Raw genomic sequence first — 20,340 nt, 5'->3', positions numbered from 1 at the left:
AGTACTCGCACAGCATTCAAGCTTCTACTAGGAAGAATTTTTCAGGAATAGATATAGTAAACCAATGATCAGTCCGGCACTCGTACAGTAGCTGCCTAATCAGACTTGAAGTTCTAAACCAGTGTCGGGAGGGTCGGCCATTTTTACTTACTTAACGAATAACCATGACACAGCTGTCATGTGACTCTGCTGCGATGCTCGTAACTGCACCTGCGCCACTTTTCAGGCGGTCAAACGATCGTCCGTCCCATCCTAGGCCAGGATGCACATTGTGAGCCACCGTATTTCTCAGGTCTAATTGCAACTCTTGGCAAATTAGTTCCCCGGGTACCCCGTTTCATCCCATCAACTTTAAATTGAGCTCCAATAACACGCAGACAGATCAGTACAACGTTGAGCAATTGGCTGTTGATGTTTTTATTGCAGTATTGAGTAACTTGATTTCTTTGAAATTTCGAATACAAACTATTAGTCAGTGGTAGATGAAAGAGTTGTAGGTTATTCGCTTTTGCAAGTACGACTCCCGCTGTACCATACAATTTTGTTTCGTATGGCGATTGTATACGTTTACTACTAGCAGACATCAAGGGTTTGCTACACTATACTAAGAAAATTTCACAACTCTTGACACATTTAAATCTTTCAAAATAAACATGCTTAATGAACATACTATAGTCTAATTTGAATAAAGTAACTTGAAGCACATTTGATAGATAGTCAACTAATATTATTATATATATATTCAAAAGTTTTGAAATATACCGTACTGGAATAATGAATCATTGATATTTTCAAAACTTACTGTAAACCGTAAAGTATTCTGTAGATAGAGAAATCAATCTTGAAACCTTTTTAACTACTAATTCAAAGTATTCATCAACATCATTGGAGACTGCCAAAGCGGAAGAAATTTCCATCATGGAACAGACATTAGGAACCATTGCTCAGGCTATTGGAAGTAAAGCAGTACAACAAAGCCTTGATTCACATCGAAATAAAGTCAAAATTTATCTCATTACACAAAACTCGAATAGAAATCAATTACACTCTGCTATCACTAAATTATGCGGTCAACAAATCAAGGCATTATCAACTCAACAAGTATTAATAAGAGTAGGTAAATCACAATTCTACACAGCAAAAAATCAAACTCAAGCACAAGCTTATACTCAAGAATTACAACATTCAATTAATTCTCGGTTACTTATCAATAGACATCGATTACAATCTATTTTATCTAGCAACGATGATCAACATAGCCCAAGAACAAGTCCTGCCAGAGAATTACTAGAAATGTGGGATCAAAATCCCGAAACAAGACCAGAAGGTCATGTATATTATCATGGATTTTATCCGCCTAAATTAATTACTGATCCACATCCTGATCAATTACCTGATAAATGTAGAGCGTTGTTTCTATTTGCAAAAAACCTTCCCAATAGTTATTCACCGCGTTTCCGAGAAAAGGTACGCCAGTTACCTAATATTGGTGACGAAATCGAAAGTTTACCTAAGAGTATAATTACTATTCTACATTCAGCCGCTGTTAATATAGCCTTAATTTATTGGAATTACTATGGAAAGGTTAATGGATTTGATATTCCTAAATTACCGGATAATCTACAAAAATCTTGGGTACATTGTTGTAGAATATTAGATCGAATTCCTTCAAATACAAATGATACTCAAAATATAGATAATATTGATTTAAAAAGGCCCGAAGAAGGATTCTCATTTAATAATTTAAAAATGAGATTTCCATTCTTTAATGTCGAAGATTTAGGTTCATGTACAGAAATTTCATTTCATGGATACTCACTTGCATCTCTTAGATACGCATGCTATGATATCGTCGATGCAGCATTAGATCTTCAATCTGCAATGTACAATGGCGATAAAGATGAAATTATAATCCATCTTAACAAATTAATAGAAATAGCTAACCGAGGATCCGAAACACTATCGGAGCCAAAATTTAATTCTTATGCTGAAATAAGTATTATTCCTTCACACTGGAGACATATAGGTCAAACTGGACCTATAGCTCCAAATTGTCTTTTAGATCCATCAAAGGAGAAAACATCTCATCTTTTAACTGAAGCGAACCTGGATTGGTACACTGCTAAAGATGAAGAATTATTCGCTATAGCGGAAGAAAATAGCTTAATTGGAAATTCTACTAGCGGGTTATTTGATCCCATTTTCGCTGTTTTCGATATAATTATTGATCGAATACGTAAGTCTCTCATTGGAAAAATGTTCAGTAATGGATATAGGCTAATACCTAAATCTTATAGGCAATTTTTAACAGCGTTTAAATTAGGATTTGAGAAAACTGGAAGTCCTAAACAGTTTATAAAAGCATTGAACGATTCACAATTAAATAAGACTTTTGATTTATTTGAACGTTCTTATCATAGAATGTTGGATATACATCGTAACAAGGCATTAGGAGTTTTATCTCTTGTAACTCAGCTAGATAGAACTGTTACTGTAACTAACCAAGAGACAGAATCGAAGAGCGCTCATATACAACTTAATACAGAATTTAACGAATCAATCGATGATCGCCAATTTACTAACCGATTATTTAGTGCAACGATTCATTCTACTCCTGCTAATCTCAATCAGCGCAATACTCTACAATATGTAACCATTTCTATTTACGATAAGAAATTTTCGTATCAAGAGGGTGATAAACTTGGTGTACTTATACCGAATACTATTACAAATTATGACAGTGCGCCCCAATATTTTGTATTAGATATTCATACTAAAGATACTACTGAAAAAGAGTGGATAAAATTCGTACATAATCATTTTGGAATATCTAACGGAAAAGTATCTAAAGAAATATTTATTAAATACGCCGATTTTACAAATAATAAACCTCATGGCTCTCCATCTATAGTTCCTCCGCAACTGCCACGTACGTATAACATCGCCTCGTTCGATAACGATAATATTAAATTACTTGTCGAACGTATCGATAACGGTAAAGTATCGCCGATACTTGCGCCTATCGATAATCTATTCGATCAACATCAAGTAATTGATGTATTCCCTATTAATTCTTCTTTCCGACTTCCGCAAGATAGTTCTAAACCAATTGTGATGATTGGTATAGGTTCGGGTATAGCTCCATATCAATCGTTTATCGATCGTAATAAGAAGATGAATGAAAATCGTCGTATGTTGTTATACTTTGGTTGTAGAACTATAGAAGATGCTCCAGACACAGTAAATTATACGAAGCTATGTCTATCAGCTGATAATATACAAAAGTGGAAAGGATCGCAATATTCGTATATTTACAACGGTCGAGTTACGAGTTACTTTTCATCGAGCGAAGGTCAAAATAAATTAATCGAATTATGTAAAGAAGATGCATTGATCTATATATGCGGTCCTACAACTTTGTATAGAGATATGATTAGAATATTCAAATCGGCTATAGGTATTAAAGAATTAATTAGAATGTTAACAACTGATCGAATTAAAATCGAAGTATATAAGCCTATAACAAACGATTGTAAAATGAATATATCGATATACGATATTGTTACTCATAATGGAGGACGTAACGGTTGTTGGATTGTTATAGACCGTCGTGTATACGATATCGGTGAATATATTGATCTTCATCCAGGAGGCGACGAAATGTTAAAATTCGTATTGGGTACAGATGCAACGGAGTTATTTAATCAATTTCCTACAGCACATGGAAAAATGGCGCGATCTATATTAGAATTATATTATATTGGAGATGTTATAACATCAGATAGTTATTACGAAAGATTAGCATACGATGTAACGAAGAAACAAAATTGTATTGCTATATGGTACGGCGATAAACAAGAAAAACAATATCACTTCTTGATGAAGAGTCTCGATGCTCATATTATATGTCGAAAGTATTTTAATACAATGAATGAAGTCTTGGTTCAGAAGGATATTTTTGCTGAAGAATTCTCCGCATTACAAGTTATACACGAGTATAACGAATTAATCAAAGATAAAAGATATATATTTCCGTACAAGCGAAATAATGAAGGTGATTTACTAACAGAGGATGATGAATTTAAAATTATGGAAACATTACATGAATATAAAGCGAAAACAAGATCAGTAGATATTTATTACTTAGATAAACTAAAACGAGCATTGGCGAAACATCTTAATTGCATCAATTCTGAAGCCTGATAAATTGCGAATTGTTAAATCGCAATAAGCTTTAACATTGCTAGGATGCTGTATATTTTATTTCTATTTTATATTATATATATATTTGAATAACAAATTGTTTTTTAGTAATGAAAAGTATATATTATTCATTATGAGGTAGTAGTTAATAGTAAACACATATGGTATACCAGGTACATTCTATTAATAATAAAACTAACTTACACTAAATTGTAGCGTAATTCCAAGTATTCGTGATTTATCTTTATTAAATTTATTCGCGGAATTCTATTTATGCTCTAGCTTGATTGTATTGTAGAAATACCTTATCGTAAAAGTAAGTTCTTCTAATAAATTCTTTCACGTTTACAATTAATTCTCCCGTGTTGTGCTTTCCACAATATAACAATTCTTAAGCATCAATTTCATTAGCTAGTTGTATTTAACTGAGCTGTAGTTTGTGCACTTTACGTCTTCTACTTTACTTAAGCTACTCCAGTATTTCATGTCGTTTATTAATTATTGTAGCCAAAATTCGGTTTCTTCAAACACATACTATAAATATTACTATTTTCTTCTATTAATCTGGTGTAATTACTTGCTGTTATGACGAACTCTCAATCTTCCGAAACTACAATAAGTGTTTATCTCAATAGTATGCTCTACTCGGCTAATATTTAAGATTATGTATATTTGGATAGCGAAATTTGCCCTCGCCGTCAATAGAATAGGGTCTTATTTAACGGCGCTTAATTTAATCATGGTTAATAAAATCCTATTTTTAGTTTAACACAAATTTTGGTACTCTAGTTACTCCAGGTTTGAATTTAAATTCAAAAAATGATGAATTAAATTGAAGCTAATGCATCGAGCTGCTAATGGATGCTCTTGAAAAGTTTAGAATCAGCTTAGTTTAATAAATTGGAGAAATATCTTTTATTCTTCTATCTTAGAAGATACTGCAGTATTTGTATTGCAATGTAGGATTAATTTTGAATAAAGCATTCCACTTATGAGATCGTAATGTTATAATTCTCTTGTATGCTAGCTTAGTTTCTGGATAAGGGAATCATAGATACTCCAACTGTTATTGTGAAGGATCACAGATAATTATCTCAATTTAGGATTAAATTTAGAAATTTCTTTATTTTGTACTATGCACTATATAATAGTATTCTTATGCTAATATAATCTAAGATCAAAATCATAACATGGAGCTTGTTATTAATGGCTAAATACTATTAGATAAATGCAAAATACTTTATTACAGAAATTAAAATCAAGATAGCTCAATGTGATATTTGAAAGGGCAGTATTGCCCTCAAAATATGGTAATAAATGCCGATTTAACTTGGCAGAAACAGGATTTGTCTAACTTGTTGCTAATTATATCGAATATTTATTGTGTATTTCCATAATTTATAAATAAATTATCATTTCGATTGAATTATATATTACTGCTAGAGCCGATCATTCACACTTTTTAAATTAGCAATATTGCATGAAATAGATTTAATTCTGAAAATGATGTAGTCGCGGGATTATTCTATCGCATCTTAAAAAGGCTAATTAATTATATTCTAGAAATGAGTAAGCTAAATGTTTGTTAAAGATTCAAATTTTTGAGATTCTACTGCAAGAAATCGTAATCTTGCTGATAATTAATTAAGAAATAGCGTAGCTGTGTTATCTGGAAGAATACTTGGACATCTGAGTATTTTCTCGTACTGATACTACTTTTCATTCCAGTTTCCATTCGATTACATCAAGAGGTAGGGGAAGAGCAAATTTATCGTACAATGCTATTAAACAGCTTCAGTTCTTGACTCTCATTGGCCATCATATGCGATAGAAAGATGATCAAAACTAAATTATACTATCTAGGTTTTGTTTATAATTCATATTTGCAGTAATTATAATCAAAAATAAATTTATTCTTGAAGCAGTTCAAATTTTTTCGTATGATATTGCATTTTAATCACGGAAAGTTTTATAATCACAATCAGCAAGTTGTGTCCTATTAATGATATCAAGACTAAACTAATACAGTACATTTGTATTTTCGTTAGAACACATAGTCTTACAAAGTATTTCGGAGCCATTACAATCTTTCATTTGTATCATTAATTATAAAAGTATCAAAGATAAAACTTTATTTAATGCGTCAGAAAAAATAATATTAAATTGCTGCATTATTATTTATTCCAAAGTATGAATGCTTACTTCGAATTATTAAATTAAAATCCATTACACTTGGTAACCCCAACGGCTGTTACGCTATCGGAAATTGATAATGGAGTATTGAAAATTTTGATATTACCAATACATCCAATCATTCCAACAGAGAATCGATTTCCAGTTTTAAAGGCAATATTCTCTGCACCACCTACAGAAATCGAATGAATTCAATAGGTCAAATGCATTATCACTCTTATTTAAAGTTATGTACAGAAACAAAATCCATTTTAGCTCCTAAAATTGGGATAAACTTGTCAGTCAATATGAATTTCTTATAGGCAATGATTTTACGGATTTTTAGGTACTGTTAATCAGCTCTAAAACTAAAAATAAGTAGGTTTATTCAATTTTAGGAAGTAGCTATAAGACTTGTATGTAATCTTACTATATAAAAAATTTTGCGTATGTGCTCACACTACAGTGCATAGTATTATAAAATACAAGGATTTTAACTGGAATTGAAATGCATGTTTGATACCTATATCTACTTAAACTGTACTGTGAATTGTGCGAGTACATAAATTAAAAATTAGTTACGACGAGTATTACAAATGATGAGTGAACTAGACGTCTCCAACGGGTGTATTTATATACGCCTAGGTACACTAGTATCTAGCTAAAAATGATTACAGGATGGCTATTACTATCTACTATTTGCCATTACTAACGATAGAGAAGATCATACTATATTGTGTATATCTTTATAAAGAATCATTTTAACAATGGATGACTATTAAATGGTCTATGATGAATATTTTGTGCTTTGAAACTTTATCTATCGTTATATAATTGCTCTGATCCCGTAGTATAATTTTATGGCCGGCTATCAATATACTAAATTAACATTAAATTGTTTGAGAAGTAGGCAGCATAATTCGAGCAGATTTAGGCTGATCTATAGGCTAATATATACGGATATATGAGCCATATGTATACAGAAGTTATTATCAAGGTAAACGCAATTTGCCTGGTAACTTATGGGTTAGATCAACTAATCTGATGTGCCCGTTTATTTCACTGTTCTATAATATATAATTGAAGCAATGCTTTACATACACTAGGATCAACAGGAGATATTCTAAAAATAGATATACTTTGCAATCTAGTTACATTTAAACATTTATAACAGCTTAATACAGAGACAAGCTCCTATTCTGGCAAAGGATATATGTAGTGGAACCTAGCTGAATCGACATAAAATAGATGTACATACCAAAATAAACATTTGAGAAATCTGCCAAAGATTCATTTTGACCAGGTGCTTCATCAAGGCCAGTTGCAATCACTCCATCAACTGCTAGATAGCCTTGTCTACCGCTCCTATAATTTATAATTCGTTAATTTAACTCTGTTTATACCCGTATTGACAAGACCCTTCAAAAATATCTTTTAACCAATAATTGCTAGGTTTCATTCCTGGTAGTAACATCAAGTAGATAATCATATAAATAAGTGTATAAACCTCATAACATGAACAGTGTGCTTTTGGTTGTCATTAACAGTAGCTGCTGTATTTAGGACTGCCTCGCCACTACCTAAGTTGAATCTGCCAATAAATTTACGAAGCAAAGTTAATCGATGTAGTGTTCGATTGATTAAATATATATATATATATACATATATATGGAGAGCATAAAGCCCTTAACGACTGCTCACCTTAACTGCACGACACCGCTGCTTAACCTTATATACATGTATTGGTTGGCATTAAAATTAATCTATAATCGAGTACAGTTTCAAATGTGAAATTAGTCTCAATTAACTGAAACATGTATTTTCATAGCTTCTATTCTTGTAGAGAATAAATTTTCAAAATAAAACAAACATGCTTTTTATTCGCTTATAATATCCAGCTGCAAACAATGAAATATTTTTTAGTAATTTTTAAACTAATTTTTATGTTAGGCTTAAACAAATTTAGTGGTTAATAATTAGTATGGACAAGAGTAAATGGTTCTTGCGCTTTCGTGAAGCTTGTTTTCATTACGAATGAGAACATAGTGTCGATATGAAACTGTAGAATAGAGTTCAATCTGATATTTTATTGAAATTTCATGTTATTAATTTTTGTTTCTACATACGGTATTAAAATTACAGCATAATCATATCGATTGTTAATGGTAGAGTAAAATTAAATTTGAGATCTTATTCTACACTACACGAGGTTAAAACGAGTTGAATTTCAAAATATAGATGGAACCTAAACTTAGCGATTGGTAATAGTAGATCAAAAATTAAATTTGACACCTGTTCTATATACTATTATTTATTTAATTCAATTCACGATGTTTCGCGTATGTCTACTCTTAGGATACAGTAAATTTTAAATGCTCTTTCTCGTTCGTAAAACTTTTCGTATGTATTGTGTTTCATATTTCATTTATGCGTATATACAATTTTCATGCGATCTACACTGTTATTTTTAGATACAGATAACTTAGAACAATCTCAAATACCTGTACTGTATTATAAGAATTTATACTTCTATAAAGTGATCTATTTGTCTTAATACTTTATTATAAATTAGCGAATAATACTGTTTCATGAAATATTCCAGATTGATTTGTATATTAAATAAATTTCGATGATATTATCAGGACAAAACTTACATCGCCTTGCCAGTAAAGCAAAGTATTTGCTTCTGTTGTTTTAAATTGGAATTGTATATCTTGTTGACTACATAAAAAATAAGAATTCAATTAGGATTATAAAATTTAAAGTAATGTAAATGCTATATAACAGCAAATATTGGTTAACTGCGATATTAAATAAATGGATGTTTATAAAAAGCTTAAGCTGTAATTTTAATCTAATCCTCTGCTGAGCTTGACGAATTTTATCTATTACACTTGTTGTTTTGCTTACTTATTAACTGAATTGATGCTGTAGCGAAGATATCCATATCGATCAAAATTAGCAGCATCGTCAGCTTGGAGAGATATAGCTGTAAAAATGGATCACAATTGCAACAGAATTGAATTTAGAGGATAATTTTTATTAGTGAAGTATACCAGTTAGTAATTGCCATCATATACTTACTTGAATCACAGTTTGTTATTCCTGAATAAGGTAAAGCACATTGGCAGATATAGTTACTACCACCCGTACTTACACAAGTACCGCCATTTCTGCATGGCGCACTGTAGCAAGGATCAGCTAACGAAGCAAAGCTACTGCTGCATAGGTAATCGTAATATCCCGATTGACAATCGCAATAGTAATATTTATTATCTGTAGGATGGCTTTTGCACGTTGCTTGATTTTGACATTTATTCAATTGGCAAGGATCGCCACAAGCCAATGTGTTACTCTCTTCAAGTTTATTATTGGATAAATCATAGGTATGATTGTCAACAGAAAGATAAGATATACAACCGGAGAAGCCAACAGTGATGTTAGGAATAGGATTTGAATTCATATTATTTAAACTTCCAATATACAACCAGTCAGTTAGGGTAATTACAGTTGATCGACCACTCTCTCGGCTGTAATTGCGATAGACTGGTCCATCATTAATCTGTATTGTTGCATTGCCATACTCATAGGTAGCTGCGATTGAATACCATGTATTTGTTTTCATAGTATCTGGAATTATGATCCAACCAATGATACCTGGATTATTAGCGACATCTGGTCCACTAGAATACATAAAACCGAGATGTTGGTCAGTAAGGGCTAAGGCTAAGAAATTTATCGTGTCAGGTGTATGATCTTCGAAGCCATTGCCTTGGAAAAAGATTAAGCTATCATTGAGTGAATCGAGTTTCAGACGGATATTTAAATAATGAGTGCTGGATGACGTTTCATTAACTGAATTTTTTGTAGAGAAAGCTTGGTAAGAGACAGTAGATCCCGGTGAATTAGCAAAACGCCTGACATATGCTTGGGCTAGCAACGATCAAAATTAGAATAAGAGGCATGGTCAATGAATTGAAAATACACACAAAGGCTGGCGAAGGACTGTACTTACATGCTACTTGAACGTCTAACGTTGTTGTTGATGAACCAATGCTAGAAGTTCCTGTGCAGATATACGTAGCCTGCTTAGCTGCAGTAATTCGACGGAGAGTTAAACGATTAGCTAAGGTATCAGCAAAAGTAAGAGAAACACCATCAGAGCGAGTCCATCGAGGACTAACTACTACCGGATCTCCATCCGCTAGACAAAGATGAACACCAACATTTTCATCCACTTTGTATATAACCAAGGATGAATTGGGATTCAGCTTTGCTCTAGGTAGTTCTAAATACAAAAGTCCATTTCAAGAAGTTACAAAGCATTAATCCCAATATATTTAATCTTTAATAAATTAAAATTTTCCTATCCGATAACGGAATCAAATTAGTCCTACAGCTTGACCATTCTATGCAAATTAACCTTGTACGGTTAGATAAGATACACCGCTGGCAGTAGCAGCAAGATTGCTAACGGAGCAAGTTATACTTCTATCGATATTTTCAAGTTTGCTAATTGTTAATTGTGTTCCATTGATGGTATGACGATTAGCTGGAAAAGAACCAGTAGTGCTTGACCAGCTTACACTAGAATAAACTGAAGTTCCTGGATCGCACGTAAATCTTGCGGTACCTCCGCGTAAAAGAGTTAAAGCCGATGGCAATACTCTCGGTACAGGGGGGTCTAAAATATGAGTTAATTTATGAAAATAGATGATGTTTAATTGTATCATACGATTTAATATAATCGATCGATCGTTTACTACTGTATCAATCTTAGTATTTTAATCAAACTCTGATTAAGTTAGCACATAGTAGGGAAAGAGAATTAATCAAATTAATTGATAGAATTTGATAGCATACCAACAACGAAAATATGAATAGAGGAGGAAGCATTCCCGTCTTTTATAAAGATTTCACATTGATATCGACCATTGTCGACACTACTGGCATTAATTAGAGTTAGAACGCTATTAACACCAACTGTGCTAACGACAGCATTAGATGGTAAAGAACTTTGACCAACTCTACTCCATACAATTGCAGTTGCAGGAATAGTTGCAGCTGCACAGCTATAGGTGATATTAACACCAGCTGCAATAGTTGTGTTGCTTGATGGGCTAATTATAGCTCTAGGGGTTACTAAAAGTAGATTTGCAGACATTAAAGACGGTGTATGTAATTCTATGTTTGAGATATTCAGAATCGAAAACGAGCAGAGAGAGTAATGTATATATTTAAAATCAACTTTACCAGCATCGCATTTTTGTCCAGTATATCCAGGAATACAAGTACATTTGAATCCGCCTACAATTGATGAGCAGTTACCTTGATTGCATGGATTAGGAGAGCAATAATCTAGCCGATAAGAGAGTTGTAAGTGCATCAGTAATCCAAATGATAAATAAGTTCTTATGTTTAGTTGCTGAAAATGTCGGATAGTTTTATTTTAGCCGTGATCAGCTACAATCATGCGATCTATCGCATAACGGCAATATTCAACAGAGTACCAGTACATTAAATACTTATAACCATAACAGCACTTGAAATATATTATTGCCCATTCACTGGTTTTGTTATGACATAAATAACTAGTAGATAAATATGTTTCTTATCAATTTCCAACAATTATATAATGTGGTGGGGGTCAATGAAACATTTACTTATATCGCAATGTTTTCCTTGATAATCTCCAGTACATGAACAATTATAGCCGTCCTTAAAAGCATTGCAAGTGCCTTGAACGCATGGACTAGGTTGGCAATACTCTGAAAGCATAAATTTACATATTATGTGCGGTCAATAAATATACAGAGTCTATTGTAGCTAATTACTAAGTTGTATAACAGAAGGTAGGGGATATATACAATTCGACTTAACAGGTTTAATTGTAATACATCTTACGTTGGCTGCAAGTTTTTCCGTAGTATGTTGTAGGGCATGTGCAATTATAACCGCTTTCGTTTGATTTACATTGACCTTGATTTTCACAAGGATTGGGCTGGCAGTAACCTACAATATCATTCGTAAAAGTGTAGTTATAAGCGTTTATAAATATATGATATTATGCATAAATCACAGTATTTCCTGATAACTAAATGACAAGAAACTAGATAGCGAAAAAATTTGTGTTGTAGAGGTTGAGAATACTGAAGGTAACGCAGTAAACGTTTTAGAATAAGGAATTGCAAATTCTGAATACACCAGAGAGAAATAGTTAATAAATAAAATATTGCTAAATTACTATTAACTATAGATTAGCTAAAAAGGGGGCGACTAAGCAGTTAAGTGAATAGGATACATTTGGATAAACTACTTTATGTAAGTACTAAGGAATTAGTTTATATCACGTAAAAATTGTAGCGCAGCAGATGTACAATTAATAGTTATTTAATAACTTCAATGCAGTTAAAACGTGAATGCTAAGATCATATACTCGTGCATACAAACAGCCTTATAAACATTAATTTATAATACTCTGCGACTACTGTATTTTTAAATCAATCGGTACTTTTCATTTATGCGAGAGCAGTATTACTTTATATTCGATGAATTCAAATGCGAAGACGTAGATATCCAGTACTACTATACATAAGTATAGTACTGTCAAATATGTACGGTAAATATCAATATTTTATAAACACAATTTTCAAGCGTAGTCAATCACTGTAAGATTATAATCTTCTATAATAAGAAAACGTCATTATTAGAGATAATATGGTAAATATTGCTTCAAATGAATCGATTTCTATTTATAAATGTTAAATTTTAACCGAAATGCTCCAGTATATTACCTATCATGGATTTAAAGTGTTATTTCAATTTTATCAGTTTAGAAACTATAAGATTTTAAACCTTAATTGTATTCTAAGATAATCTTCGGGTATATCAGTATACAAATATCGTTTTTATTTTATGTTGGGTATTTAATTTTTGATATAGTGGAATCTTAAATATTAATCTTACAATTTACCGTTATTTGATTTGATTGTACAGTATTTATATGTACATAATGATTTGTAATAACACTTGGTAAGAGCTTACTTTGATCACAGTTCTTGCCATGATAATTATTATTACAGATACAATTGTAGCTATCCTTTCCTGAGTTGCAAGTGCCATAAAGACATGGATTAGGTTGGCAAAAAGCTGTTAAACGAAGAAAATAGCAACAGATTAATAGTTATATATATAATTAATCGTTCAGCGTTTAATTTAAAATGTAAATCATATATCAATGATCATGATTCTGGGAACTTACAAAATCGTTCTGTACAATATCTTAAAGAACATAAAGGAGGTGCAGGCAGTTTATAAGTGAAGAATGTGCCGCAATTTCTAATTTGAATATTGCTGGACCATTTACATTTTTCATTAATGAAGGAGTAACAGACTTTTCGCGCAATGATTCCTTGCGGACCTAATGAATTCAAATAGTGAGTAATGAGCTGGTGCTGAATTGTGCCATTGCATGCGACATAAAATAATCATAAATGAAATACCAAAGCTTTATTCGGTAAAAATGAAAATATCTTAAATCTTTTATCAAGATTAAATATTTAATTTTCGGTACAGAAGGCGTTGGCTATAGTCATAACGTGACAGGATTATGGCTTTCAATTATATGACATGGAAATGCTTGGAAACGATAAGCTTAGGGCAATACTGTAAACGTGGTAAACTGATAGCGGTAGTTTGATTAGATTTCATGAGTATCATGAACTGAAATATCAGAAATTACTTTTTGATTATATAGCAATGAATAAAACCCTCGTTATTCCATTTCAGCAAGCTATATAAATCAGTACTGTATATCTTTACTTTAATAGTAGTAACGGATTCTAATAATACGATATTTTTCTATCATAAGTTGTTATAAAATTTTATGTTGGCGGTGTAAATTCAAGTGATTTTTAGTGATATTAATAATCAATGAATTATAATTTATCCGTCAAGGTGTATTAATTGCACGACCGTCTATTTTACTCATATTTAGGCCATTCCACCTAAAATTATAATTGGTGCAGACTAGATCTTGAACGTTGCAAGTTATACCTGTTGGATGCATATCTTGTAGCCAACCCGAGGAAAGCGAAGCACATCTGCCATGTTCGACGTAATTGCTAGCCAACATTGCACTATTTTCTCCTCCAGTAAAGCGATACCATTCGTTTCTAACGACTAATAGATCGCATTTAACGATGACATTTCTTTCTGTGTGGATAGAGCGATCGGGTTCATTTAACTCTGTATATTGTTGGCAGGGGTCTATATAAATGGATGTGCAATCGCAAGATTTCGCCAATTAGGATATTTTCGTAGGAAAGAAGATATAGAATGAGTAAACAAGTTGAATATATATTATTAAACGTAAACTGAACGTCTGTAAGATAGAAATTGACATCATTTCCGATCTAAAAACTAGTCTTATTACAAATTTGCCACAGAATCAACATTTTTTAGCTCATTTTTACCTATTTCGCATAGCAAACCGGTGTAATTCTTATTGCAGGAACATTGAAAGCTATTACCGGATTGTTGGCACGCTCCATGAACACATGGATTAGAGTCGCATGGATTACCTACCAAGATAGATTTATCACTTTATCATCAGTAGCGGTATTTATTTTAGAGACCATATGCTATCCAAATAATGCGATATCACTGTAACTACAAAAGTACTGATTTTATTTTAAGTTTGGCTTTTCAAAGAAAAAGTTGTATACTCCTTAAGTATTCAAATTTAAGTAGATGATACTGGAGTGGAGCAATAATAAGAGAAAATAAATTCCGAAAAAAAATTGTTATACTACTTTATTAGTTATGGTATAGGATTTCGAAATACTGAAATTAATATAAAAGCAATTCTACTTATGGAATAGAGTAATTCGAATCGAACAATGTACAAGGCCTATTCCTAATCGATGTGGCTGCGTCCTTCGGTTAAAATTTATAGAATCTCAACAAAACTGTGTGTAGATTTCTTCTAAAGATGAAGAAACTTTATAGATTGAATTATTTTAATGACAAATGGAAATAGGTGACAGATAGATTGGACAAATATTTCCGATTTGAACTTGATTTAGACCGAAATAAATCTCTTAACATATATTTAATGTAGATATTGAGCAATGGCACTACTGTATTGTTTTTCTCTATAAAGTGTTAACAAGGACCATGAATACATCCTTCTAATAATGTCTACAAGACTGTATGATAAGATTGTCAGTTTTCACCACTTCTCTTCCCCATAAAGTAAAGCTGCTTTTAATTTAACTCTCTATACTTAGACTTTTGATTTTTTCGTTCAGATATGCAATACTGATAATTTGTTGGTAGAAATACCAACATTAATTTTTAATGTTGTATTTGCATCTCAAAATTTATCTTCTTTTAAGTTTCTTTATATCTCATAGATAGATCTATCAGTTGGATTGTTGCTTATTTATACGTAGCTATTTCATTTATTTTGACAAGATCTATTTTTATAAGGAAGAATCCTTACGAATTATGTATGATATTGATTTTAAAGAAATCTTTTTATCAAATCTCACCGAAATAAATCAATTCCTTTATCAGGTTATTGTAGCAGCTAACTAATTCAGAGTCAGGAGCATCATGGTCACATAACGATTAGGACAAACTGAACTTCGAAAATTTAATGTAAATGAGCTAATAAATTAATTTAAATTAAGGTGATACTTAAGTTCGATATGACTACTTATAATTGTTAGTACAGGAATGAGCACTCAGCTCTTAAGTAATGATGGACGAGTCTTAGTATCTGTAACTTAGTATTAGATTACAAATTATTAACTAGTCATGATTAGAATGGTGCACGGCAGCTTAGATTTCTATATTTATCCTAAGGTATACTCTTATTTAGTACCCCATAGCCATAGAACGTAACTGTGGATTCTTATTCGAGTGCAGATGACCATATACCATATACAGTACCGTATTAGGTCATACTATTGAAGCCAAAGCTTAAAATAGGTGCAAGTATGTAATTCATATATTAGGATATGATTAAATCATCGTACTGTAGTGTGGTAGGAAGAATAACTTCTACGTAACTACTGCACTCTAGTGTACAGTAGTAATTAACATTTTGGATTACAGATGATCCGCTGTATAATTGTAAAATTAGGTAGGATATTGCTATACTGATTGTAGCTGCCATATGCTACGAAAAGTACATCGATAGACAATTTTAGGTTATTCTAGTAGCTCTGTCTAGAAATTTTTCTAATATTTGCATTTGTATTCGGCTAAAGTAGAGCAATGTGTAGATCATCTTTGTATAGAGATCTTACAAAGTTCTAATTCTTTTCACAAATTTTGAAATTTCTTGTCCGGCAATTTCATAGTGTCAAATACTTTTAAAGCATGAAATTAATTTCAAAGGATGTAATAAGTGCGTAATTATGATTTTCAAGCCGATAGTGTTCTCGATAGAAATTGCTTAAATAGCGTAAAGTGATCATAGAAAGTACTAAAAATTGCAAAACTATAAAGGAGATACGCTGAATGGAAAATTAATCTTAGCTCAGGCGCATGAATTTGCGATACCACACTAAAGATATGATTGAAGTTATAAAGAAAAAGAATTTATCATTAAATTATCTCGTCTAGAAAGGATTAATATTGTAGATTAAATGTGATTCAAATCTGAAACGAGTTATTTTGTTCAAATATGAGTGTTCATAAATGATTTTAACATATAATCTTATAACAAGTAGTTGACACTATGGTTAAAAATTGGACTAACAATTGAAAAGCTGAATCACATTTCTAATAATGGCAAACTACCATCGTGTGAACTACCATATAATCATTGCATGTAGGTGTGCCATTTTTTGATTCAATGAGATCGCAGAAATCTCAGTAAAGTAACGGAAATCGAACTATTTTAGTTCATTCCAGCGAGGAATTAAGTAAACTATAAGGAAAATGATCCAGATGCCAGCGATAAAATGACTTTGAAACTCTATTTATTAGTTCTCCCAAGTTAAGAGCAATTAAAACTTTTAACCTGATGATAGAACCTTCTGTCGGATATTTTTTAAGGTAGTTAACGATAAGTAGCTACATTGCAGATTGAATGGTAAGAAATACTAATAATTAAGTAGAAATTGATTCGTTACATTAGTGTTAGGTTATATTATAAGAATGAATTAAAACAATAAATTCTGATTAAGAGTATAATCATCATCATTTTTTCCTATAGTACGTGTTGTAGAAGACTAAGTTATTTGATTAATTGGAATCCTTCGATGAGGGTAAGTGTACTATTAATGTGATGGAAATAATAACGGAAATAGTATCAAATTTCAGGATCATATCTAGCTATAAAGGTCAAAGCTAATAAGGCATCTTACCTTGGCCGAGGACAAGTACATGAAGGATCTACGCATAAATTTACAAAGTGGATTAGTACATTTTAGATAGCAATCGCAAGCCAAACTTTAATTCATCATGTATTTATTAGGTCTTTATACGACAATAAAAAGAGTTTTAACGCTTCGATCGTTACCGTGAATATATAAACAAGCGTAAAAGCTTGCATTAGCCTTAACGATGCCATTTTCTGGAATTACATTAATTGCTAAGATCTTTAATTCAAATGACCAAGCTTGAACTGATGAAGAGCGCTATTGGTATATTGCTGCGATCAAGCAAAATTTTTTAATCAGTTCGATTAGCTGGGGTTGTGGACTATGAGCTAGCTGGTTTGCTTAATGAATCTGCATTTCAAATTAGTAGCTTATGACGTTGTTAAATATCTCACTGATATGACCAATATTGGCCTTTTATTGACATTTTTGATATATTATTATTATTGGGATAAAAAATAAATTGAGATAAAGTATCTTTGTTGAATCTGCTACATGCTTCCATGCTGAAACAATTGCAAAAAATGAATAAATAACACATATAAGAGCCGTACCGTGATTAGAAATTTTTGAACACCGGTATACAAATAGCTCAGATTACTTGACCGAAATTTTTTTAGAGATATTTAGCCTTATTTGTTAATTTTGAAAGCTAAAAATTTAGAAATTACTGGTATAGTATTGGTTTTACCTATATCAGAAAGCTGGATGAGTGATTTTATATGATAATAATTTAGGTAAGATTATATAGCATAATCTAATAGCGAGTAGAAGTTGCAATAATGGAATCTTTGTGGCGGAGCCCGATCAAAGTTGGACATTGATCGATTTCTTGTTGACATAAATCAACATGTTTATTTACTGTGATCAACAGATTTGCGTCAGAATTTTATAACTGAAATTTCTTATAGCTAGATTTCATACGTTCAGAGCGAAGTCACCCTTGAACTTTTCATTTTTGTCGTTTTTTACTCGATTCTAATATTATTATAAGATATTTGTGAATGCAGTGGAACTAAGAGAATGATTGGATCAGATTAATGACCGAGTTAGCTCAATTCACTTTTCAGTTATTTACTGGTATACTGCAAACTTATATGCTATCCATTTACAAAATAAGTTCATAACGCGACTCATGATCTTTCAAAATGAACTCTCTGTTTGTCTTCTTCAGTGAGCATACGTTTGAAATATGTGCATGCTAATATTATAATTTTTAACAATCCATTTTAGAATAAGATATGTACAACCCATTGCAGCAGTATAACCCTAACACATAGGATACAGCCTCAATCGCAACAGCAATACAGTCAGTATCCGTAGATGCTGCTTTCTATTTAGAGTTAAATTCATTAAAGCAGTTAATATGCAGAAATCGACTTTAATATAATTGTTAGTCCCTAAACTTTACTCTTTGGCAACTTAGAATATGGTAGCCATATAATATTTAAAGTAGCGACATAAAAAGAATAGCATACATAGACGAGTAGCAGGTGTTAAATCAAAGGCATACTATGGAAGATGTTGCAAAATTGACTTTGTAGTCGTAGTGATGAAGATTTATCATTAACCTTATAAAAAGATTAAAATTAAATTCTGAATAAACGCGTGTTAATTTATTTATTTAATCGAATCGCCAGCGGGAGATGGAAAGGAATCTTTATTGCAACAGCCTAATTATTAGCGACGGTACTTAGGCTTGGATATCTGATGACAACTTTCGTATATTTTGATCATAGTCCTGTAGAAGTAATCTTATTCATACCGTCTTCAAACGAACACCTACAAAGTTATTTCAGAAACTTTTTACTATATAAGCATTAGGTCTGAATTATATCATAACGATATGGATTCAGAAATAAGTAATTTACGGTCCTGTCTTAACTTTAGGCAAAAAGCAAGTAAGACTAATTAACATGAAATGAAAAGGTGTAAAAATTTTGTCGTGACTCAGTTAACTTTTGTAGCAATAAAAGAGAAAATGAATATTAAGGTAGAAATCAGCTCATTTAAATTATTGAATTCCTACGTGTAAATTTTCTTCAGAAAATACGGCAGTAGTTTAACTATCTCCAACTAACTTAGTAGATTTACTGAATAAAGACCAACTACTTCTACACAGTAATACCACTGCTCGGTTAACTTGTAGTAAATGTACTTTACTATAGTAAAATCTAGCAGTAGTAATAAATCATAAAGGAACGGCTGCTCTAACTCAGGACGTAGAACGAGCTCATATACTTTTGTACGCTATTTACAGATTTATGTGTAAGGAAAAGTTAATTAATAAATTAATAAGTCAGATATTATTTTCTAGAGCAATTCATTTAATATATAGCATAAGCTGTAGAGAATGTTAATTAAAATATTACGCTAACTGATACCATCCATTTATTTGGTCTTAACACTAAGGTCTAACAGGAAACAAGTTTAAGTATTAAATTCTCCGTCTTAATTTTAACACATACTTTCTATGCTGATCCTTTAGTTCTACCATTAACCAGTTTTATAAAAGCTTAATAGACAAAATATTATTTACGGTAAAACACCAGCCGTAATACTACTCCTT

General features: G+C 31.7%; 2 protein-coding genes across 2 annotated transcripts; one reads left to right on the top strand and one right to left on the bottom strand.

Moving 5' to 3' along the window:
- Positions 1 to 918: 918 nt before the first annotated feature.
- On the top strand, positions 919 to 4,203 carry TRIADDRAFT_54274 (uncharacterized protein; the record flags this gene model as incomplete). Its single annotated transcript, XM_002110849.1, has 1 exon — positions 919 to 4,203. The coding sequence occupies one exon, from the start codon at positions 919 to 921 to the stop codon at positions 4,201 to 4,203; it is 3,285 nt and encodes a 1,094-aa protein (XP_002110885.1).
- Positions 4,204 to 6,419: 2,216 nt separating this feature from the next.
- On the bottom strand, positions 6,420 to 17,962 carry TRIADDRAFT_54273 (uncharacterized protein; the record flags this gene model as incomplete). Its single annotated transcript, XM_002110322.1, has 19 exons — positions 6,420 to 6,568; positions 7,634 to 7,740; positions 7,883 to 7,966; positions 8,077 to 8,138; positions 9,030 to 9,096; positions 9,286 to 9,364; positions 9,460 to 10,308; positions 10,391 to 10,663; positions 10,799 to 11,059; positions 11,239 to 11,517; positions 11,629 to 11,682; positions 12,039 to 12,143; positions 12,280 to 12,387; positions 13,420 to 13,524; positions 13,637 to 13,795; positions 14,431 to 14,643; positions 14,850 to 14,957; positions 17,757 to 17,784; positions 17,912 to 17,962. The coding sequence occupies 19 exons, from the start codon at positions 17,960 to 17,962 to the stop codon at positions 6,420 to 6,422; spliced, it is 3,141 nt and encodes a 1,046-aa protein (XP_002110358.1).
- Between the last annotated feature and the right edge of the window lie 2,378 nt (positions 17,963 to 20,340).

Source organism: Trichoplax adhaerens, genomic scaffold (assembly GCF_000150275.1).
Source record: "Trichoplax adhaerens TRIADscaffold_3 genomic scaffold, whole genome shotgun sequence".
Lineage (NCBI taxonomy): Eukaryota > Metazoa > Placozoa > Uniplacotomia > Trichoplacea > Trichoplacidae > Trichoplax > Trichoplax adhaerens.
The sequence above is the reverse complement of the archived record's forward strand: the minus strand, read 5'-3'. Positions and strand labels throughout refer to the sequence as shown.